The 23,954-nt window shown below is 41.4% G+C and overlaps 1 protein-coding gene across 1 annotated transcript in view; it reads left to right on the top strand.

Annotated features, from left to right (window-relative positions):
- The first annotated feature begins 576 nt into the window (after positions 1–576).
- Positions 577–23,954, top strand: part of GPBP1L1 (GC-rich promoter binding protein 1 like 1) — a 32,089-nt gene continuing 8,711 nt past the window's right edge. The window contains exons 1-7 of the mRNA XM_066192738.1: positions 577–666; positions 15,136–16,019; positions 16,709–16,823; positions 17,115–17,244; positions 17,607–17,890; positions 20,601–20,673; positions 21,814–22,007. Coding sequence (XP_066048835.1) covers positions 16,764–16,823; positions 17,115–17,244; positions 17,607–17,890; positions 20,601–20,673; positions 21,814–22,007 — 741 coding nt within the window. The 5' untranslated portion in view covers positions 577–666; positions 15,136–16,019; positions 16,709–16,763. The remainder of the gene's footprint in view (positions 667–15,135; positions 16,020–16,708; positions 16,824–17,114; positions 17,245–17,606; positions 17,891–20,600; positions 20,674–21,813; positions 22,008–23,954) is intronic.

The raw sequence follows: 23,954 nt of genomic DNA, 5'->3' as shown, positions 1-23,954 counted from the left end.
CCGCCCCGTGCCCGCACGCTGTGGCGGCTTCCGGTGCCCCCATAAGGGCTCCGACGGCGCCCGGTGCTTAGCACTACCGGTCCGGGCGAGAACCGGTGCGGGCCATCATGTTCCGCCGGGCTGGGAAGGGGCCCACCGAGCCGATACCGGGGGCAGCAGCGCCAGTCACTCTCAGCCCGAGGGCCGCGATCGGTCTGACAGAGGAGCGACACGCTCCTCTCCTGCCCGTGGGACAGAACCTCTCCTGAGGAGCAGTGCGGTCTGCAGAAAGCACTATTTTTTATCTTCCGGCATCGCCGCGTAGGGCAAGCCTTTTACAGGCAGACTACAGATCCCAACTCACCCTGCGGCGCGCCGCCCGCCTATCTGCACGGCGGAGATGGCGGGTGGTCTTCTGGGACGCGTAGTCTGCGGCTGCTTCCGACAGGCGGTGACGGGGGCGGTGCGAGCCGCCGCCTCTGATTGGTGGGGCGGGAGGCGCGGGGGCCGGAGCGGGGGCAGGGAAGGGGAGCCTGGGGGGCGTGCCCCTTCCGCGTGCTCGGCCCCGCCCCGCGCGCGCGCGGGCCCCGCCCCCTCCGGCCCCCGGCCGGGCAGGGCTGGGCGGCCATTTTGGGCAGAGCTTTGTTATGGTTGTGGGGCCGCCGGAGCCGCGCCAGGGCCCGCCCGGTGAGTGCGGCCCCCGCGCCGCCCCCGCCGCGCCCCCCGCGCCCCTCGCGCCTTCACCCGGCCCCTGCCGCCCCCAGGCCCGCCCCGCCACCCCCCGCGGCACCGCGGGCTCGGTGCGGCCCGGGAGCGGCCTCCCGCCAGGCCGCCCCCCCCCCCCACCCCCCCAGCGCTCGGTCCCGCGGCCGCGGCGGCTCCGGGGGGGGGCAGCGCTCGGTCCCCGCGGGCAGGGCCGGGCCCAGGTGGGCGGTGGGGGCCGGGGTTCTGCGGTTTATTGTTTCCTGTTCGGCCGGGAAGTTCGTAGCGCTGACACTGCCGGAGCTGAGCTCCTGTCATGAGGCCGTCCGTGAGCGGGGCGGGGGGGGGGAGCGGGCCGGGGCGGTGGGCGAGTCCCGGGGCCGGGCAGGGGCGACCCCGCTGTGGGCTGGAAACGAAACTGGGCGGCCCGGCCGTTTCCCCTCGGCTCCTCCCGGGCCGCGCTTCCCGGCTCCCCCGGCGGGAAGGGGCGGTCGGCGGCCGGCAGTGACACGTGTGCTGCGGGCAGCGGGGGCTCGGCTCCTTTTGCCCGCTGCCAGCGAGGCTGGGAAACTTGTCAGGTGCCGCTCGGTGTCTGCTCGTAGGGGAACAGCGCCTGGCCTGAGCATGAGGCGGCTCTTTCCGGCGTGAAAGTTATTTCCGTGTGTCCGGTGTGTTCTGTGCCCCCTTGGCCTAAGGGCTTGCGTGGTTCAACTTAAAGGGCTGGGGCTGGACTTGATCAGAACGCGCCTAGCGCTTCAAATATCCGTTTAAGACTTTGAATTCCGTTCAGTTTAGTAACGAGCTGTTTTGGAACGATTTTAGAGCAGTCAGTGGGTGTCTGCACAATTACGAGTTTTTAAACAGCTTTAGAGGAACAGTAGCTATTTAAATTCTTATAAGTAATGGTGGAGTGGTTTAAGAGTGTTGCTTAAAGATCTTTTTATATTAACATGACCAGGTAGGTCAGCCTGCCTTTCCCCGCCCCCGAGCTGTGAGTGACACAAGTGTTAGTAATGTTGATAATACTCTGAAACGTTGCAAGTGCCTGAGCAAAGTGTGGAAATAGCAAAGAGGGGGAATGGAGATAACAGCTGAGATAATTGGAGCGCCATCAAAGCTGAGTTTACTGTAGAGTTGACATTGCTTCTATAAAAATGTTAGGTGGTTATGAAAAAAGCTTATGCAAATGTTACTTGGTGAATGAATATGGCTGGTATTTCAGTGAAAGGTTCCCCGTGCTTATCCATTTGGAGACCGGTATTTCAAACTTCCAGTTTGTGACTCAGGAAGGAAACAGGTGTAGAGCAGTGGTAGGAACAAATAAAATTCACAGATTTAAGAGGAGCACACTCTTTCACATCATTTCATGAGGAAAGTCCCTTTAAGAAGAACTTATTAAAAGTTTTGTATTTAGAATAGAAAGGCTTCAGGTGATCCTTCTTTATGGTGTTGGGTTTTGGGTTTTTTTACAGTTATTTGTAGGGAAGTGCAGCAGCCCTCTGCATTTTATATTCATCTGGTTTATAGCCTGAATCCTATATGACACAGAAGTTTCCATTGCAGATATCATACGAGGACCTAAAGTGAAAATATGCGGGGAACAGATGGCATTTGTTCTGAAAAAACGCAAATCCCGTTTTTTCTGCAGTGTCTCAGAAATATGAGGATCAGAATGCAGATGTGAAATACAACAAATCAAATGAAGTGCATGCTTTCCCAATGTTAGGAAAAAGTCTTTACTTTGAGAATATTTAAAGGGTATGGTCACCTTGTTTCATATATGTGACTGCTGCATGGTGTTACTGGATCTTAGCATTCCTGTTTTAAATTAGGAAATTAAGTCACTACAGGAAAAATAATATTCACTAGCTTTTTCATTAAATGGAAACAGTATTTCAGGAGTTGTGGGATCCTTATTTTAATACAGAAAAATGCTGTGGTTAGATCTTTGAATTTCTTCAGGAGTGTGGGGTGTCAGATAATGTAGTTCTTGCCTTTACAAAGTGAAGAAAAACTATTGGCTCAGGAGTTAGTTACCTTTTTTTTTTCTGAGTGTTACAAGTTGTTTGAAGTTAGTTGTGTAACTGCTGAATTGACTTAGCTGTGAAGTGTACTCCAGGGTGTGCTTTGTTTGTTTGTCTGTACGAAGAGATTGGAAAAGGGCTGACTCTGTTCAGTAGAGCTGAAACTTTAAAGCACCTCTCTCCTGCAGAGTTATTGCATGGACACAACTTTTCCTTACAGCTCCATAGAAACCAGGGGGTGACTGTTGCTCTAACTTATCCAGGTCATACGTACTGGATTTTGCAGTTGATGAGGTAGTGTGTGTACCAGGAAGTTTGTCTGGGATTTTAAAGTTTTATGTTAATTTATTTGTAGAGGCAGGAGTGGTTTAGTTTTGGTTCTGCAAACTCAGCAATGTAAGTAGACGTTTTACTGTCACTTACACGGTGACCAGGATGCCAGCGAAATCATGTGTGGCTTTTGTTTCAGCAAGAGGAATTGAAGTCCGTGTTCCCTTTGCTCGTCAGATTTGATGAAAAGCAGTGAAGTTGGCAGAAACGTGGTCCTGCTTAGAATCCTTCATGAAAGCCAGGATGTTGTTTAACTTGTGTGCTGTAACTTTATAAGTTCCTGTGAAAATGTGTTCAAGGAGTTACTGTATGGTCAGAAGATAAATTTATGGTTTTGGGAGTGGATTTAGGTAGAGAATGATAGTGGCTAAGTGTCCACTGCCCTGTACATGTATGTGCAAACACTGTGCAGACCTTAAAGTTCTAGGTTAGACCGGGCTGTGAGCATGACAGTAAGCAGGGAGGCTTAATTGATCACACATATTAGTGATCAGGCTGTATCACTCCAAACTGGAAATTCTTGATTTAAGTGTGCAACTCCTTCTCTAGCTGGTCTTCAAAAGTCAGGAGAAGAATTTTCACACTTTATGCTACTTAGACCTTTCTATAATTAAACAGCAAAGAGTTTTGCTAAGTATTGGTGTCTGCAGTTCTATAATATGACTAATCTGAAATAGTTGCGCTTCCAAGGTCTGGCTTAACAAAAATGCTTAGAACCAATCCAGCCAAACATAACGGGGGTTTTCTGCAATAAATGATGCTCAGAAAGAAATATTTTGCAGCATGTGACCTTGTGCCTCAGGGACTGTTGTACATTAGGGAGTTTGCCAGGAGCAACTGTAGTTCTAGGACTTACAGACATTCTAGCAAAAATGCCAGTGTTGATTTGTTTTCTCCTTGAATCTTGTGATCATTTCCAGTTCAGTGTTTTGCATAGTTTTATCCTCCACACTGTAAGGAAGATCACAGCTCTGTGGTGTGATGTTAGTGGCTCTTGATAAAAAGGTATGTGTATCATGTTGTCTAAATGTTCCTGGGTTTAAGAATCCCCTTTTTTCAATACAGGAAGAAATTAGAAATTTTAATTTTTTTATTTTTGGGGTCTCTTTTAGGTTCTGTATATCTGTGTGACCCCCAACCCATAGTGTGTTTGCAGCATACAGAGTATGTGGCAGTGAGTGACACTCTCTTGGAATTTTGTCATCTTCAGTTTGTGGTGAACAATTAACTTGTAAATACTGAGTCTGCGAGGGAGGTATATGGTATTATTCTGGGCACAGAAATTATTGGTATTCACAAAGTTGCTGGTGAAGGTGTATGCTTATGATTACAACAGGTCTCCAACCTTTCAGCAGAGAGGAGTGTTTTGCCATTGTGTTCCAATGCGTCATCCATCATCAAGAGATTAATCAGGACTCATGTGAGATGATCTGAAAAGACCTTTGATGTTAATCTTAAAAAAATTCAGCAAGGATCTCTCATTCTGAAAATATTGAATGTGTTATGATCTTGACTGTTGGTTTGGGAAAACTGTCTTTGCTCTACTTTGAAATCCAGTTAAAAGTAGACAAATGGGTTAATGATAACTTCAGTGTCTTCAGGTTGACTGGGCTTTCTGGAATGTATCCTCTAGTATTTAGGGAGCTGAGAGCCTGTGGGGGTGGGAAAAGTTCCAGAATGCTGAAGGGTCAAGGAGCATTTTCCCTCTCAACATCTAGAAAAAAGGCAAAACTTGGGTATGTCTAAGGGAAGAGTGTCTGGGACTATCAGGGAGTCTGTCCTGTGTCACATACTTTTTGGTGGTTTCACTTCCCTATAGTGCAATAATGTTCTTTCTGAACACACAGATAATGTGATCCTGACAAATTCAATAAATGGTCTGAAAACAAGAGCTTTGGATTCAGCCATTTTGGTGTAGATGGGTTCAAATTACTGTGTTTTGGTATATTGCCTACACAGACAAGTAGCAGCTGGCAGGGCAGCAGTTCTGTGGGGGAGTATCTGGGGGTTGTAATGGTTCCTAAATTATCATGAGTCAGCAGCATCACTGTCATGAAAATCCACTTGTCATACTGGAACCTATAGAAACATTTTAAATAAGGCAATGAAGCAGTTTCTCCATTCTGCTGAGGAGGGGTAGGTCTTCAGCAGGGACTGTCTTGTTCAGTTTGGGATAATGTGATACTTGGGAAAGTTATGGCTGTAAAACAAGATCTGTAAAGAAAATAACAAAGTCTGTGAAAGAGAGAAACCATAATTAAGGATTGGGAAAAAAAATGGATTGGTTAGCTCTACCGTGGTTTTATACATCATGTTTCATCAGACATAAGCAGGTGATAAATAAAACAGCTTTGGAAAGTTACCTGCAGGTGTAACTGGGAGGCAGCTCTGACATCCTGTCACTGCGTGCTAGCTGTCACACTTGGTAGGTGGGTCACATCAGCATTTTCATCATTGATGCTTTGAACTTGAAAGCTTGATCTTTGCCAGTAAAATTTGACTGGTTGAGGGTGGGCTGTTTGTTTGTTTTTTTTATAAAAAGCATGGCTATATTTGATCCCAGAATATGATAGTAGATCCTTTTTCTGCTGCCAAACAGTGCTGGGATACAGGGTGGTCTGTGGGACTTCCCGGGGGGGGGGGTGGGGGACAAACAAACAAAAAACAAAAACAAAAAAAACCCACAACCACCTGCTAAAGTTGCCTTTCAGTCAGGGGATACTGAAGTTTTGGGCTGAAGAAAATATTTCTTAAAAGGGGTCTGCAAGGAGAGTTTAGTCAGGTTTCCACATCCTTCATGAATAAAACAAGCAGTTATGAGCTGAAATTGCAGCAGAATATGTTCAGGTGAAGCATTAGATGCAGGGAGAGGCTTTCAAGCCATACTAATAACCAAAATAAATTGTAGGGTTACACTGGAGCATGCTGGTGTGCTAATCTGGTTTCATTTACAGCTTCCAAAAAAATATTCCAGTGGAGGTATGTATAGCTGCATGATGAATTCCAGTCTGTTGAAAGCAAACTCATTTTTCTGATACTTCATGAGACATTTTAGGATTAATTTTTGGACCTCTGCAGGCTGAAGATCACTGTACAAATTGGTGAAGGGGGGAGCATTTCTTAGTTGACTTTCAAAGACATCTGATGGAAGGGGGGAGAGCTAAATTCTTTTAAATCTCTGGAAAAGGTGCTTACCTATGCAATATATGAAGATTTCAGCCTCCCCCCACCCCAAATGTTTTGCTTGTATTCCCTAATTTTTTGTGGGACACTAGGTTAGAAGAATGACAGTGGTTTGGTCTTGGCCTGCACAGATTACCTGGAAAAAAGCAGCTCAATAATTCTCTTCAAGACCTAAAGACAAAGCTCAAACCAGCTGGACAACATTTTGTCCATAACTCCTTGCTTTATTTTAACTCAATTTCACGGACTAGATCATAGAGAGAACTCCAGGAAAACACTGTGAACATGCAAAGACGATATATGTCCCAGCTGCAGCAAATCATTAGATCACAGGAGTAGAGATAATTTTTTCCCTTTTTTTATTTTTTTCTTTTTTTAAAGCCAAGACCAAACTAGTGGACTATATATTATTTTTGCAATTTATTTTATATGTACAAGAGTTGTTTTAAACTGAATTGTGTTCAGTGACTTTTCTGCATTGATGTTTGTTAATACTTTCTCACTCAGAGAAAGTGCTGAAAATGTTAAACCAGTGAAATGAAAACCATTGCAGACAATGTAAACTTTACAAACTGTAGTGCAGGTGTTGTACGCATGCTGAAAAGTGCTGAGTGAACATGTCTTTGTCATGTCCTAGTTATGGACAAATAAATGTGGAGTTTGATCATATTGTCCTGGTCTTGATGTAAAAGGGTTTGGAAATAATCCAGATGCAGGGAGGGGCAGAGGTATGAGCTGTCCCTCAGTCTTGGCAGGTCTTTAGGGGAAGTACCTATAGCTGGAATGCACCTCCCTTCCCAGTCTGTAGTACTGGTCTTGTAGGACCCAGCAATGGTATTGAGGGGAAGAATTACTCCAGTACTGATTAGGAGAATGGTCTCTGAATTTCTGAATGTCCTCTGTTTTGTTGACTTTCAATTCTCCTTCCTCTTTGCAAATGACATGCCTTCTACTTGCTTATCCTTCATCTGGAATGCAGATCTGTACTTCCCTCTACTTGATTTGTAGTCTCTCTTGCCTTGACACAAATATTTGATAAATAGTCTGGTTACATTTGGAGCTCTTTTCCAAAGGAAATGTGTTTTTCTCCACTCCAAACAGAATATATTTAAATGTAAATGTGCTATAGTAGCAATAATAACCCTGGTAAAATACTGGTTTATGAAATACCCTTAGTGGGAAATACCCATCCCATTTTTTTTTTTAAGGTACTGGATAACTGCTTACTTAACTTCTGCTTAGGCCCATCCACCTTTCTGGAAGACAGGTAGGCAGGAGGCATGTCGCATACAGTGGGGATAAGCCAGTAATTACATATTTGCAATTCTTTCCTGATGATTGAGAACACTATCCTGGTTTGTGCTACTGTGCAGCAGAAGTGACTTTGTTCCTTAAGACTTTGAGCAGACTGCACAGATGGGCTCTTCATTGCCCTTTCACTCATTCTGTCATGAGGGTTTGGGGACAAGAGCAGTACCTTAAAGGCATCCATGCCAAGGTGCTGTGCTGTGTAAGCTTCTGGGCAGAACAGAGCCTTGACTTACTTGCAAAAGGTCTGTAGATCAAAGTGCAGTACAAGATAGATATTTGATTTTGTTCCTTAAAGAGATAAAAAGACCTTTGGATTTGATGACTATAGTAGAATACCTTGTCCAGATTTAAAATACTTTATTTAATAAAATGCTACGGCTGTTTGAAAGTTCAGAGCATTGTTCACTTTTAAAGCCTAATACTATTTAAAGTGTGTTTCTTTGGTTTGTATCAGTAGTGTCAATAGATGCACTTGTTTAAGAGAGGTGTACAATCCCTGAAACTCTACTCCCTGCAGCAGGCTAGGGCAGTAAACACGTTTTAATATTTCAGGTAAATACCACAGTTCTCTAACATAAAGAGCACTAAAGACAGTTAAAGGGACATTGGAGGGAAGTGGAATCTTAACAGGCACAGGAGAGAGGCATAAGGGATGACAGCATTGCCAGTGGCTGGACAGTATGGAACACCCAGGAATAATTGGTGGTAGGCATTATATCTAGAAAGTCTGTGCTCTCCTATTTTGTGCGTATGAGAAGTTGAGCCTTTTAGATTTTACGTGTTTTAAATTGCTTTATCTTGGTATTCTTGTTGCTTTGAGGAGTAAACTCATGAAAACCTCTTGGAAGGGTTCATTTTTGATGTATCACACTTGCTGGCTGAGGTCCAGAGACTTATCGTCTTACACAGGCCTTTGTAGAGGTTCCCCAGATGCTGCCTTTTCCAAAATGTGCTTTGGGCTCTTGAGTTAGTACAACTTGCTTCCAAAGACAAGTTTGCTGGCTTTTGTGTGATAACCTTGCTTGCAGGAACTTGGATCAACAGAAACCTGAAGGGCAGGTATCATTCAATCAATAGTATTTCTAAAGGCAGTATTTTTGTCAGTGGTGTTTTCCTGTTCGATGAAGAATCTTTCCTACAGTCCTAGAAGTCGCTTTTCTGTTACTTCGTTGTTACTCTTGTATGCCCTGTATCTTTAGTTGCTATCACAAAGGAAAAAAATCTTACCCCTGCACTCTAGATTTCAGTATGTATTCATGAGACCAGACTGCTAAGCCTTCCCCACTATGTGGTTTTGTGGGAATGTTTTGTGTTTGTCCAGAGGTTCTGAGGGAGGTAGGACTGGGTCAGCATGACCTTGGAGAAGTGGAAAGTAAGTTATGTGAAGGGACAGGTTGTTTGTGAAGCAGAGCTGTGTGAGATATCAGTGAAAGGATTGTCAGTAGAGCAAAGGGGATCAGACATAGATGTGTCTGTATGGACCTTTCTTAACCTATTTTCAGTTCTTTTAAGTTTGTCATCTGGTTTGCATAAATGGTCAGGTATGTAACCATTGGTATGATTTTCCCCCACCCCTAGCCTGTTAATCTGGAAGAACTTTAGTATGACCACGTTTCTGGCATGTTTTCATCTTGGAACACAGATTTATATAGCAGTGTTCTGTCTAGAATACCAAACAGTTTTGATGACTCTGCAAGATAGATTCATTTGCTTTAAGCTTGAAAAACAAGGTGTTAATCTCTCAGTAATAGCTGCTTTTCACTAAAACATTTAATATCTGTATCTGGGAAGGTTTTAGTGTAGTACATGATTAACATCTTATTCCATCATTTAGTGTTCTAAAATGGGCTCATATTTCTGTAATTCTAGAAAACCTGTTGTGAGTGATGCTCTGCATTTTTAGATACTAGATTTTTTTTTCAGCAGCCAGATACCATTTAAACAATGTTTTTTGCAGTATTTTTAATTAATAGGGCTGTCCTTTACATTTGTACACCATTTTGGACAGCTGGCTGTGGGATATAATGGGGAAAAAAGGAATAGTGATGGTATATGTGGGATATAGTTCTGGTTCCTGATACCTCAGGTGTGTGAGCTCTACCAGTTGTACGTGCCATTCCGGAACATCTGCCTTTGTCCTCTCCAAAGGGAGCTGTTTTTCAGTTGTGCAGACAGGGTGAAGGTGTGTCTAGACAATTGTATTAATGGAAGTGAAAGCAAAACAAAAGTAAGTTTGTTTTGTAGATACTTTATGTAGGTGAACTGGAAATGAATGATTTCAGCTTGTGAAGATGTGGCTCACCAGTTGTTATGACAACTGAATGAGTTATGCTGCACTTTTGTCTTTTACAGCGAGGCCTAGTAATGCATGCAAAGTTGAAGCAGGATTTATAATTATGTTATAAATGGAATTTGCTGCCATAGATTGCCTAGAGAAATTGTGGCTGCCCCGTCACTGGAAGCGTGCAACCTGGTCAAGTGGAAGGTGTGTCTACCTGTGGCAGGGGGGATGTAACTAGATGCTCTTTAAGTCTGTGTGCCCAAGTATGATTATCTTAATAAAATGTTTATGATAGTAAAACCAAGCCATGTTCTGTTTGGGTTTTTTTCAGGATAGTGAAATTTCATGTGAGGCTTTTTGATATCCTTAAGGAAATCAGTAGCATGCTTTTGACCCTTCCTGAGTTGGACCCCAGGCTGTGGCTCCCTATTTCTGTGACTGCATTGGGTGAATTGGAGGTTATTAGAAAGAGAGATTTTAGTGAATACATTTTGTATTAATTCCTTATCATGCAGTAACGTACACCTGCTCAGTGACACTGCTCTGAAAAGTAGCTAAGTGGAAAGTGGTCTGTTTTGAATGTTTGGGCATATCTGCTTGATTAAATAACTTTAAAAGAGCTCCACAGAAAGAAAACTGATGAGGGAAGTAAATTCTGTTCTGCCTTCTGCATCCATTAAATTGTTCACTAATGCTTCTGAATGCTTTTGCAACCCAGCAGACATCTGATCTTTAGGAATATTACTGAAATCCCCATTGACTTGGCTGGTTAGAAAAACAAATCTTTACTTCTTTAAAGTAAACATGTTTTATTTAGAGTAATAGATAGAAATGCCGTGAACTGAAATTGTGGCAGGGATAGACAGGTGTTGTCCTTACGACCTTTTACAGCTGCTGTTAACTGGATTGATAAATGTGTAATGAAGGGTAAAAGTTTACTTTTATGCTGGTTTTCTGCTAGAGGCTCCACGTCTTTGTGATTTGCTGTTGCAGGAAAGGAGAAACTGAATTAGAAGCTGCAGTTAAGAGGATTCTTGGTAGACGGCAGTGCTGAAGAGACCTTGGGACATTTGCAGGGTACAGTGAAGCAGAAAAAGCACCCAGTAAAATGGGTCCATTTCAGAAATGTGCACTGCAGTACGTAATGTGGACTTAAGGTTGGAAGCCCTAGTTCCAGGTATTCCCAGAGAGGTGCTGGAAATGCACGTCATGGCACAGCAGGCAGTGTGGAACTCAGGGGAGGCTGCTTCCCTTGCGTTTTTACAGCCTTATAGGCCAAGGCAGGTGATGGAAGAGGAAGTAATAGGGAAAATGCACTGCTGCTAAGGCTCATCTGTTCTGTTTGTTAGGACTTCTGAAATATCTTGATCCATTTCCAGTGAAAAATTTTATAGCTCGGTGGCTCTGATTATATTTAGCTCTTCTCTCTAGGCTCGTGTTCTGGTCAGTGTAGGTCTTTACGCACCAAATACCTCCTTCGTTCCCACTGTCAGGTATATCTGAAGAGCTCAGGTCATGAGTCAAAGCTTTAGAAACTCTGGTTTAGAGATTAACTCTCATCAAGTGTGTGTTAGGAGTCGAAATGAGAGTAAGCAGAAGGCTGAAAACAACCAGTCAACTCCATTTCACTGAGATACAGCAAGAACTTCATGGAAGGGGTATTGGAGAATGGGGGTTTGTCTCTGACTGCAGATGTTTCTTACTGTGAGCTGTCTCTCTTTAAATTGAGTCTGCTTATATGTTCCTTCTGTTTTCATGACAGTTTTTAATATTTGTTTAGACAAATACACTATAAAATCTTGTATATAAAAGAGCACCTGACAATTTTGTTTGACTCAGTGATAAATACCACTTCTACCTGCTTGAAAAATGACACAGTGGAGGATATTTAGTTGTGAAACTTAAGCACTTACCAAGGGGAAAAAAGTACTTTTGGAACAACAAAAACTTAAGAAAATAGGTTACTATGAAGTAACAGTTAAGACATTTTTAATGTTTCATGTAAAGAATCATAATATAAATAGTTAACAGTTCAAATTAACCTTTAAAAATAAGTGGAACCCAGGTGCTAAAACAGAGTTTTAATTTTTTTCCTACTTGGATTACTTGCCAAAGACTTTTTCATTTTGATGGGTGAAAGAATATTTTGGGATAGTTGACAAACAGCCTTTTTTTTTTTCTACACCGAAGCTCATTAATGCAGATTTCATTGTTCTGAAAGGAGGTGTGCCTTTAGAGAACATTTCATTTACTGATATTATGATTATTTTCACTTTTTCTGATTCATATTACCAGAAATAATTCACATTTTAATTCATTTAAAAGGAAAGTGAGAATTAATTAGATTTGCATTGACAAGCACTTTTGTTTGCTTTTTTCTGGAATTGGGAGTGGCTACTCATGATCTTTGTCCTTGCATTTTCCATAGTGAAACAGAGATCATTTCAACTGAACTGTAAATGCAGTATCAGAAGAACTGAGTAGTTGTCAAAGGTCATTTCAGTTCTGAGTAGTAATAGGAGAAAAATAACTATGTTAGATATTAGGAATGCACAGTTTTACCACTGTAAAAATGGGCCATGCTCACAAATCTTGAACATTGGTGCCATTCCAGTTGCATTGGACCTAAAGAATAGGGTAAAGGCTAAAAAGGATGATTAGAGGTATTCAGAAGGCTTCCATGGATACTCTTAGTTTGGAAGAGACATGACTTGATGAGTCCATGTACCTTCTGTAAAATCCTGAGTATCCTGAAAAACTGAATAGAATGTGGTTGGGCACTTTGGCTGCACTAGTAAATATCCAGTTGAATTGAGGCTGATACTTTTTAATAGCTACAAGTTGACTTCTACATAAAGCACAAGTAAACTGTGCCCACTCTCATTTGGGAGGCAAAAATGTATAAATATGTCTGAAAACAAAGCAACTGAACAGATTTGCATAGAGCTCTGACTGGTATTAAATTGTAATACAGACTCTGGCTTAAAAATGTGAGAAAGTATCCTGGGAGTCCTGATGCTGTTTGTTCTTAGTCTTGCACTTTTTGTCTCAAGAATTTATTATGGGTTGCTGTCAGAGAGGGTAATGGAAAGACTTTGGGTCTTGCCTGTTAGGATTTTGTGATGTTGTTAGTAGAATGGTTATGGAGGTGGTCTCAGGTGGGTTGCAGATGTGCTGTTGGACAGGATTCAGAGTGTGTGTGAGGAGGGGGCACGTGGGCTAATCCTGGAGACTGAAGAGTTTCAGTGCTACTATAATTTACAGCACTTCATCGAACAAGGTTTTTGCTTTAGCAAAAAGTATTGCATTTACATGTGGCATCCGTTGTTCTTCTTGTGCGGGAAGGTGATGACTGAAGAGTTGTTTATGTCCCTACTGAATTTTGGAGTCCGGTGTAGGTGTTGTCCTAGACTGTCCACGTGCAAATTAGGCACTGCTTAAGGAACTGCCCTGGTCACTCACACTAACAGGGATACCAGAATAGCTGCTTAGGAGACCCAAATCTCTGCAAGATCATCTGGAAATTGGCGGCTGGAGTTTTACACAATGTTTCACCTTCACTTTCATTGTGCTGAAATAAAAAGGGAAGACTCACTGGAACACAAACTGTTGATATGCTTTTTCCTTGCCTTTTCCAAAGGTATTGGGGACCTTTTTGGTAAATGGAACCTGGGTACTGTACTTTCTTGGTGTTTTTATTCTTATGTAGTGCTCAGACCTCGTTCTTACTTCAAAACTGCAGTTCTGTGGTGTTCATTTATTTAGCTACCTTAAATTCAGAGAACGGCTCTCTGGGCTTTCTTTAGGTCCATTTTTCACATTGCTGTGAACCATTCCCAAGGTTCATTAAATCAATTCCTTAAATTTTTTAACTTCTATCAATAGCTTGACATAGCTTAATTGCTATACAGTTTGTTCTGAAAAGCGTATTTATTCAGAAGGTAATGAATCTTGTTTAAATATAGTCAACTGCGTTGACTTTGTCCCTGTTTTATCTTCGACTTACTGCTCAAACGTTTGGTAGTAGACTTAGAAGGTCACATCTGAAGGAGTTCTGTACCTGTACAGAGTTCAGCAGGATAGGAAGTCTGTTCTGTCTGCAGCAGATGTTACATTATGTCCATTATGCACACTGGAAAATTACCCTTTAACATAAAACCATGTTTTTATACATTAGAACTTCAGTTGTTTGCAGTGTGTGACCCTCAATAGATTGTAGCAGAGGGTAGGGTGCTCAGAAAGTTCCCAGGTCAATACTCTGTGGCCATGACCACTCTGGTTTTTCCACATCTTGGCTGGTGGTTCATATGTGCTGTGAGACTGCTTGTTCTTACTTTGCAGAAATGTGATTGTGGTTCAGAGCTTAGGTGCAGAAGTGTTTCCGTCTTTCCAAACTCCTCTATACAACAGTAACATCTAGTTCCAGAAAGAAAAAGAAAATATATAAGAATGAAGGGGTTTATTAAAGGGGTGATTATTTTACTATTCCCCAGTGTGTATTTATTTTGAGCCTTGATCAAAATCACCTTTAAAACTTTTTTTTTAAATCCACATTGCTTAAGTAAAGAATGACATAGCATACACAGTGAAAACCAAAACTGATCAAAGAATGGAACCATATGCAAACAAAGAAAACAAACTCTCATAAGTCATATATAAAAGCATGATAAGGCACACCTAAAGGCATTCTGTGAAATAGCTGATGGCATCAAAAGAGTAATAATACTTCTCAGTTGTTTCAGGATCACTGAACTATCTATGCGCTTCTGGTTAGGTAGGATGGTTCAAGAAAAAAGAGGTCATAGCAGAATAGCTCAGATTTTGGGGGGTGATGGTGGTATTTTCCATGGAGAAGTTATTGGAATACCATTTGTAGTACTGTTGTCATCCTCTTGAGAGGGGAGTCTGGCTGGACTGGAGCAGGTGAGGAATCACAAGGGCATGTAGAGATGAGGCATTTTGGAGTGGCCAGGCATACCTGCAGCCCAGAGTCTCATTATTTCAGCAGCAGGTTTTAAAATTGCTGTGAAGTGTGGAATCACTTTCATCAGCTGCATGCAGTTTCTCCAGTGTTCCCTTTATTCTGATTCTTTTTGCTGCCATTTTGTGGAATAAATCTGGGAAGTAATCATTTAAAAGTAAAAATGCCCTTTTCAGGGGCTCTTTTTAAATTAGATTATTTCAGGTTTTGTTTTGATCAGAGATCAAATAGCTTTTGGCAGTTGCACTCTAGTTGCTCAATTTCCCTTTCTGTTCTTCTCTTTAGTCATACTTTGTCGTGTTTATGCCACTTGTATTGATGGAGTTGTGTTTGGTTTTTTACAGTGACGACAGTTCCTGTCTCACTTCTTTGATGGAAGAGGAGTATGACCCAGAAGTGAACTCTTCACTGTAGAACGAGAAGCTGTTGTGGATTAACTGTGTCCCTTTAAAAGCAGCACCCAGTCTACAAAAAATAGAGTAGAAGAGATTATTTTTGGACCTGGCTTTTTTTGTTCATGTGACCTATGTTTCAGCATGTAAATGGTGAAAAACAGGGAGAACATTTGTGCCTGCTTCTGAGCTTTATATCAAGTAGTGCTTAGCTCTGTGGAGCATTAGCCAAGTTAGGTGAAGACTAGAGTATATCCTAACATTCATTTTTTAAATATTTTACCTTTTTTTAGCAGATGTATGTGATAAAAATGAAATTTATATTTTAAGAGCACTTGGGCAGATGCTTCTTGTTTAGATCTCAGCATTTAGGGCAAACATTTTTATGTAATATCGTTTTTTTCCAGAGTGTTTAGGTTGATCTGCTGCAGATCATGAACTGTCCAGCAGCCTTGAGTGTATCTGTTCAGTATTAACCATGATGGTGCTCTGAATGTTGTCATGCAGACTTGACAAACCTTTTTGTAATGTAAAGGCTGATTTCTGTACTACCACGACCAGAGGAAATTTAATGAGGTGAACGTAGGCGTGGCTTTTTTAAATATAAATTACCTTCTTAGGTATCTTTTTTTTGTAGTGAGAGTGCAAAGAGAGGGTAAAATGAGCAGCTGAGGGGGTGAAGGGCACAGTTGGCACGAAGTGCGGCCTCTCGTGCTCTGCTTCGAGACGCACTATTGCCTCAAGGCTGGCCTTCCAGAATTCTGGAGAAGGAAGGAACCCAGAGGTCACTGAAGCACACAAACTGAGGACATTGGACTGCAGAGGCCAAACTCAGGGTAAGTGATCCCATGTGTTTACTACTTTGCTTATACTATGTTGGCTTGTTTCTAGATAAATTAAAGTTGAAAAAAAAAGCAAAATGGTAAATTGGAGAACTTTCCAGAAAAAAAAAAGGTGGAATTCAGTTATACAGAGCAATAGTGAAATGTTCATCCTTTTGAGCAGTAAAAAATGCAGTGTTATGTCAGAAAGAACGTAGGGGTGCAGGAGCTGGCGTATTGTTGTCATTCAGGTCTCTGATCTGCTTTGAATGTCTCTTAACATCACCAGTTGGTCATATTTGATTTACAGGCTCTAGAATAAAACATGCAGTGATCACTCCTTTGCAGACTGTAAAGACAGTGAGCAGTGAAGGATTGTACCCCAAATTCTGTCATGTCTTGATTATTACATTGCCTTGTATGGCTTTCTGTGCCATTGGTTCTGTTTTCTTCCCCCTCCATGCGCATTCTGTCTTGAACCTATGGGTGTGTTAATTGTAAACAGGAAGTAACTGGGAATGTTGAAGTTCTTACCTGTTTCAGTCAGAGGAACAAAGTCAGCAGGAGAGGAAAAATGCTCAAGTACAATACAAAAAACTTCACTACTTTCCCCTTCCTATTTGTGTAGGCCAAACTTTGAGAGATAAATTGTATTATTATTTTAGTTTGGATAAGATGACAGGGAGTGTTCTTTTCATTTACAGAGCCTGGCCATGAGGTTTGATGCCTCATTTTATTGAAGGGAGACACTGGACCTAAATGGCGCAGCATGACTTTGTTCCTGCCTGGCTTAACTTCTCAACACCACAGTCAACCAAGGTAACAGTAACACAGATCAGCTGCTTTCACAGCTCTGACCATGGATGAAATCAGTGTGTTGGGTTCTCTGTGATTGTGTGAGAGACTGGTGGATTTGTGAGCCGTTCTTATCAGATCCAGGCTCGTTGATATTGCTGGCTAATCAATGCAGTTGTGGATGCTGTATTGAAAACTCATACAAGAATGTGGGGGTTGGTGGTTTTTTCAATTAGCCAGATGTCACTGCTGGGCTGACAGGCTCCTGGAGAGTCCAAATGAGTGCTTCATTACATGACTTTTTACTTTCTGCAGTCCCCTGCAGCCACTTTTGAGAAACATGGAGAGCATCTTCCACGGGGAGAGGGCCGCTTTGGCGTGAGCCGCAGGAGACACAACTCTTCCGATGGATTTTTCAATAATGGGCCCCTCCGAACTGCGGGAGGTGAGTAAGCAGGATCAGAGTGCAGCCTGAGAGCAAACGTTTTGAAATATTCTACAGAATGAAGAATTCAGCAAAACTGAAACATTTTCCCAAACTGTACCTTTTCAAAACATCCTATGAGGAAGTTGTCTACTCTCTTCTCCTGGGCAATGTGCTCAGGCCTTAAGAGGTTTTCATGGTAGCTGTATGTGCATTGTGTAGCTTGATTTGTTTTCCGGTATAATCATGCAGTATTTAGGAAGTTCAGCTCAGCAGTTACTTAGTGAACACTGGCTGAACAATGAGAAAAACAGCCTGATATTTCCAGTATTCTGCGTACTTTGTTGATGTTTTTATTTGCATCCTTATCTCCTTTTGTTTAGACTGCTGGCATCAGCCGTCCCTTCTCCGCCATGATTCTGTAGATTCTGGTGTTTCTAAAGGAGCTCATGTTGGGCTTTCTGGCAGTCAGCCTGGCTGGCATGGTCCCTCACGGGGCCATGATGGTGGGAGCCAGCGTGGAGGAGGAGGAACTGGAGTTCATCGCCACTGGAATGGCAACTTCCATTCTCGGAAAAGTTCCGCCTTTCAAGAAAAGCTGCCTGTTGAATCCAGGGAAGAGAAGAAGGAAGACAAAGAGCATTTGCAGTTTGAGGAGGAAGACTTTGTAAGTGTGTAGCTTCTCACTAGAAGTGGAAGGTGTGAGAAACGGCTTTTCAGCTCTTGTTTGTATTAGCATTGATAGGTGGTGAGGATCTGGAGTTTCATTCCAATCAATGTTTGAGACACAACAAATACAACAAAATTATTCCAGCACTGATAGGATGCTGATTGGTACCCAGAGCCGTCAGGACTTGAAGACTTGTTGGATTATGGGGTTTGGCTCATATGTTTTGCCTAGTGGTTATTGTGAATGGAAGGCATTGTAACATTCGAGCCAGATCTTCAGCAAAACCTATAAGGTGACAGAGGAAGAGTAGTTGTATTGACTTTGTGACTTTGCTTACAAAGCCTTTTTTTTTGCTCCTAGAAATACATCTGTTCAGCTTACCTTCAGTCTGCCTGCTTCAGTCTTCCTGTCTCCTTCACTCTAATACATGTTGGTGTTTGTGATAACCTTTCCAAGCTTGTTCATGACATGCTCAGACCTTTGCCACCATCTGCCTTGAATCATCTGGAACAGTATTATCAAGATGTTTTCCTTTCTCTCTCTCTGTTAATATGTGGATCAGGGTTTCTTGAGCCATTTCTTCCATCAACATCTCCAGTTCACCAACTTTCTTCTTATTCAGCATTTTGATTCACATGGTATTATCAGTATGACAGTCTCTTACATCCTGGCTCTTATTTTTACTGGAATATCTATAGTCTTTCAAACTTTATCAAACAGTGTTTGGACTTACACCTTTCATCCTTACTATGTTCCCTCTTTAATGCTAATGCTTTGAGAGATGTGCACCTTTTCTGTTTTCTCTTGTCAATTTAATTCTATTTCTTCTGACCCCTGAAGAGTGTTGTATTATCAGACCATATGATTTCCTTTCTGCATTTATTTCTTACTGTCTCTAGGCTCTTCTTGACCAGTGTAACGAGGAGAATATCCTCTGTAACATTCTGGTAACTCTGTCCTTTCCCCTAATGCAATTCCTCTGTCTTCATCTTCAGTGCTAAAGCTTTTGCTGCCTCCTGTAATGAGAGGTTCTGGTGATACTGTGCACACTTGCACGTATCATCATCATGATGAGGTTTTTGCTGTTCTATTCAGCATTTGTCTCTGGAAGACTGTTCAGAGCCAGAATTGTTGTGGCAGTTTGATGGCTTCTGCTGAGGAATTTACGAGTCAAAGTGAAATACATGAATACCCACGGCTGCTTCAGGCCAAAATCCAGAGCCTACACTTAAATTGCCACAGGAGGCAGTTTGATTTAAGTGCTGGGGTTTTTTCAGTGAAGGACCTGGGAAGTGATTGCATGCTCTTGTTCAGCTGCTGCTACTAGGAGTAGGAGTCTGCATCACAGGGTGGTTAACAGCTGGAGAGTGAGGATAAAGCTTATGTGGATTTCTACTACCTGATTTCTCAAGAATACTGTAATTCAGGCTCTCTATAAGCCTGTTTTTTTGACTGTCAGAAGTCTGTCGAAATCTAGAAATATTGCAATGATTGCAACTGCGCAATCTCTTGTTGTCTATCTTAGTCTAAATCTTTCTTCCACGTACTTCATTCTCTTCTTCAGTGCCTTGATGAGTGCCTTCCCCAAGTACATGGCTGTTTCTTCTCTAATTACTTCCCTCATTTTTGAGATGATAATACCACACACACTCTGGTTAGCAGCAAGCTCTGTTTAGTAACTCCTGTACTGTCTTTTTCATAGCGGTGAAAGTGATGTCGGCTGTGCTTCAGTGTGTAGCTGTTAGGCCTGCATGGCTGACAACACTTAGTTCCTGAAAGGTCTGCAAAGCAGGCTGTTAGTCTAAGTGTGAGCACCCCTGCTGTAAAACTGACTTCTAGCTATAAACTGAAGCCCTTAAACAGAGGAGTTTCTGGAGACTGAGGTGGGAATTTATGCTGTGGTGTGACATTTTTCCTTACTCTTATAGAGCAGAAATACCTACTATTTCAGATGCTCACTATTAGTGAGTTATGCTGTCACCACAGTAACTGACATAGGAGGAATTCATTAAAAAGAGGAAAAAGATGGCTGTATTTTGAACTGAGGTTATTTGGGACAGGGGAAGAGGAATAGCTAATCAGGAACACTTGTCATGGAATGCTTAGATTTTCTTCACTCTGCTTTGAGCTTGGACTTGTCTAGTTGTTCCACCCAGTTGAACTCTGAAACTGAATCCTGTGTAAGTCTGCAGAGAGCACTGAGTCTATGTGCACTCTTGTCCTAAAAAGTGGATTCTGAGGTCTGATACAAATTTAAATGTAACGCTTTTTTGTCAGTAAATATATTCCTTTACATTATGAATCTAGTATTGGGGGTTTTTTAATTGGCTCATGCATAATTATTTTATTTAAAAAATTATGAAATGAGGATAGATTCTTCATATACTGATGATGTGGATTCTGTTTTATTTTTTGAGCTGCTGATCAAATACCTATTTTTTTTTGCCTGTACTGCTTGGTAGAATCTACTTAATTATGGTAGAAGACTAGAGGAGTTATCCTGAATCCTCTGATAGTTCCATTGGAAATACAGCAGAAACCAGGGAGAAGGCAAAGTCGATTTTTAGATGTCTTGTGGCAAAGCACTCTTTTCCACTTCAGGTGCTGTTCAGAGAAATCTACCCATACTCTGGTAAAATGTTAATACTGATTATATTTTTGTTATATGCGATATAACAGTATATTCATTTACATTGTCTTTTTACAGCCGTCTTTGAATCCAGAAGCTGGAAGACAAAACAACCAGAACAAACCTTTAGGGACACCTTCTGGAGTATGGGGTAGGTAAAGGTCACTGACTGTACAATGCTGATGATGGAGCAGAAAGTTGTAACTGGTGTTTAAATGCTGGGGTTTTCACTCAAAAATATTTTAAAGATCTAAGTGAAGCAGACAATTTGCTGCTTTCTGTCCTTTGTTGTTTTCCTCCCACAGTCTTCCCTAATCTCTTGGCCTTTTTGTCTGTTTGAAACTGTGCTTGTCTTGTCATAAAAAAACAGCCAGTGGCAGTAATGTCACTGTTCTGTTCTCTTCCTGTCATGCTGCAGTTACAATTTCACGCAGACATCACTTGAAGGGCAGAGCAGATTGGAGTGGACTAGACATTAGTTTCTGACTTGGGATCTTCATAGTGGAAATACAGCAAAGCTGTCATAGTTCTGTGGTTTGAGTTTATTTGATTTTTTTAAGCTCAGAACAGCCTTGCTCTTGATCCTGAAGTATTCTGTGAATCTCTGCCTTTAAAAAAGTGAAACAAGATACCAGTTCTAAAAATTAAACACAGATTTGTTAATATCTAGTTGGATTAGTTGGGTTAGATACTGTAAATAGTACAAACACAAAAGAAACTCAAAAACACTTCTTGCAATACTGTTGGGTTGTATTCTTTTTGCATGTTTGTCAAGGAGCTGATGTTCTGCCCCAAGCCTATTGACAACATTTATGGGACTTTTTTCTTTTATACTATTAGTATTTTTAAAATTGTTATGCTCCTGGAAATGTGCTTATTTGGCCTAAGAAACATTAACTGTGCTTGTCTGTAAAAAGCATTGTGTCTTTTGAGGTATCAGGTATGTGAATATTTTTGCTGTGTTAGTGAACTAACAAAGCTGATCCATGGTTCCTCAAAAAATGCCCATACCTGTTCTAATTTCTGCAGAATGGTGCAAGGCTGTTAACTGATGCCACTGTAGGTTTTTCCCTTTCAGCATCAATGGAGCTGTTATGTTTAAATTAGAAAAGATTGTATTTAGATATCCACATCCAGTATCTTCTCTCAGAGCTGAAACAAAAGAGCAGCTGATGGTCTCAGAATCAGATGTGCAGTATCTAAGATGGAGAGGGAGGAACTGCAACAGTGTACTGAGGCTGTTCTGAAACTGAACATCTGTATTTCAGAATCTCTTGTTTTGTTTTTACAGAAAACCCCCCTAGTGCCAAGCAACCTACCAAGATGCTGGTCATCAAAAAGGTTTCAAAAGAGGATCCTTCTGCCGCCTTCTCAGCTGCATTTACATCACCTGTTTCTCACCTGGCAAATGGCAACAAAGCCACCACCATTGTCCCAAGTGTCTACAAAAATCTGGTTCCTAAACCTGCGGCTCCACCTTCCAAGGTACAGGGGGTTCCAACCAAATTAGTGAACTGCAGATCAAAGGAATCAATCCCCCAACAAGCAGCAGGAGTTGGAATCCAGTGGTTTCTGGGCAGTGGCTTTTACAGTAGAGGTCTATTTACTACTGAAGTTGTTCTCTGTTAAAATGCCTTTTGGGTTTGTCCATAGAGAGAAGTAACCTCTGACTACACTGCGGTCTGTTTGAATGGGTGTGACCTCATGCATTAGACAAATCCTTATCTTAGCAGGACAAAATGAGCACTGCTGGAGAGGTGGAATGTGTGCTGCTATGTGCTTGAACTGCTCACATGACTACCTTGAAAAATCTTTATTGGGTTACAATACTTTGATGTGTCCAGAACAATTGAGGCTAAGATCAGATTAGATTGTAACATCCTGCAATTCAGGTGTAATTTAGTTGAGCCTTAAAAACAATCTGGAAAAGCCATGGGGTTTGTGCTGTAGTTCTCTTTACTGAAGGAAATACAGTAGTGCTAAAAAAGACCTAGTAATTTTTTTTCCTTAGTTCTAGGCTTAATCTTGGCCATTTTTCTGGAGAACCAATGTGTATAGATGCCTTAGAAATTTTGAAGAATTCATAGTAAAAGTATTAAAAAAGCTAAAAAAAAAAAAAAAAAAAAAGTTAGGTTATTCTTTAAATAGATGTCCAAATACTTTGAGTTCTAAAATGTATTAATTACTAATGCTGGCTGAGATGTCCCAGCAGAATCTTCCCAATAATTACAGTAGATAACTCTTACTTCAAAGTTAAAAGCAAAACAAGAGATTCACAGCTTCTTTTTGTAAGGAAGCAAGTTTAGAGCTTCTTTCCCTTTTGTAATTTTTTGTTAATTCAGGTTAAATTCTGCCAGCTACAGAAAAAAATTGTAGTGGTTAAAATGATTGTCAAATAATCTTGTCTAAGCACTTAATTTGACAGCTGATCTACTTCTTGGTAAATGAGATAAATTGGCCCATTAGAAAGGTTAGTTATAAGGAGTTTTTCATTCCACACACAGTTTTCAGTCTATATATGTTCTTGTTTAGAATAGGTAAACAAAATGCAGCTTCTAATGGGTAGGGAGCCTTCTGTGGCTTTTATTTATGCTTTTACAGTTCGATTGATACATGGGTATATACAGTCTGACCTGGGTTTAGTCTGGATGTTTTGTGTCTTTTAAACAAAATGCCAGAGATACATTTCTGACCAGACTTAGTTTGTCTCTGGCTTCAAAGTAAACAGAAAATTCATGAACCACAATACATACAGCTTATCTGTGTTATTGGCTATTGTATGCAAAGATCATTTCTGAGGTGTGAATGCTGTACCAATGTAGAGATTGAGATACGAAAATGCACTTCTGAAAGTTACGGGAATATGTGTTATTACTGCTGGTCATGATATACCTGTTGCTTGACAGTGCAGAATTTGGGCTTAAAAATCTGCTTAGCTAATGTAGCAGCTTTAGAAGCAGCTACAACAAGCACAACAGTAATTGCACAGCAAGTTGCTCCTTGCAGCATTCTGTGCAATAACTGTTGCTTTTGTTGTTGCTGCTTCTGAAGCCCATGGACAGAGGTTTTTCATTAATTCACTCAAGGAGAGCTGCTCTTGAAGCTTTTCCTTACCATGTTCTGAAATTAGACTATGTAGGTTTTGATTCTTCAGATAAAAAGAATACATTATTCAGTCCTCACAGTTGGAATAAAATTGACCATGATCAGAAGGTTCAGTATCCATCAAAAATAGTGGTAGGACTTTTTTTTTAGCTTGCTTTACATGTTACATAGTTCATTTGCATTCCAGATTGCTTATCTGTATTCATATCAAAGATTATGGCAATATGTAGTGGTACCTGCCTAAGTTCCTTTTAATTAAGTTTTTCCTTCACTGCATCCAGTAGGCCTGGATTACACCTGGATTTATACCTGAAATACTGCAGTATT

Source organism: Chamaea fasciata, unplaced genomic scaffold (assembly GCF_029207755.1).
Source record: "Chamaea fasciata isolate MVZ Bird 193981 ecotype frontalis unplaced genomic scaffold, bChaFas1.0.hap1 SCAF_10, whole genome shotgun sequence".
In the NCBI taxonomy this organism is placed as follows: Eukaryota; Metazoa; Chordata; class Aves; order Passeriformes; family Sylviidae; genus Chamaea; species Chamaea fasciata.
This window is presented reverse-complemented; position numbering and strand designations above follow the sequence as displayed.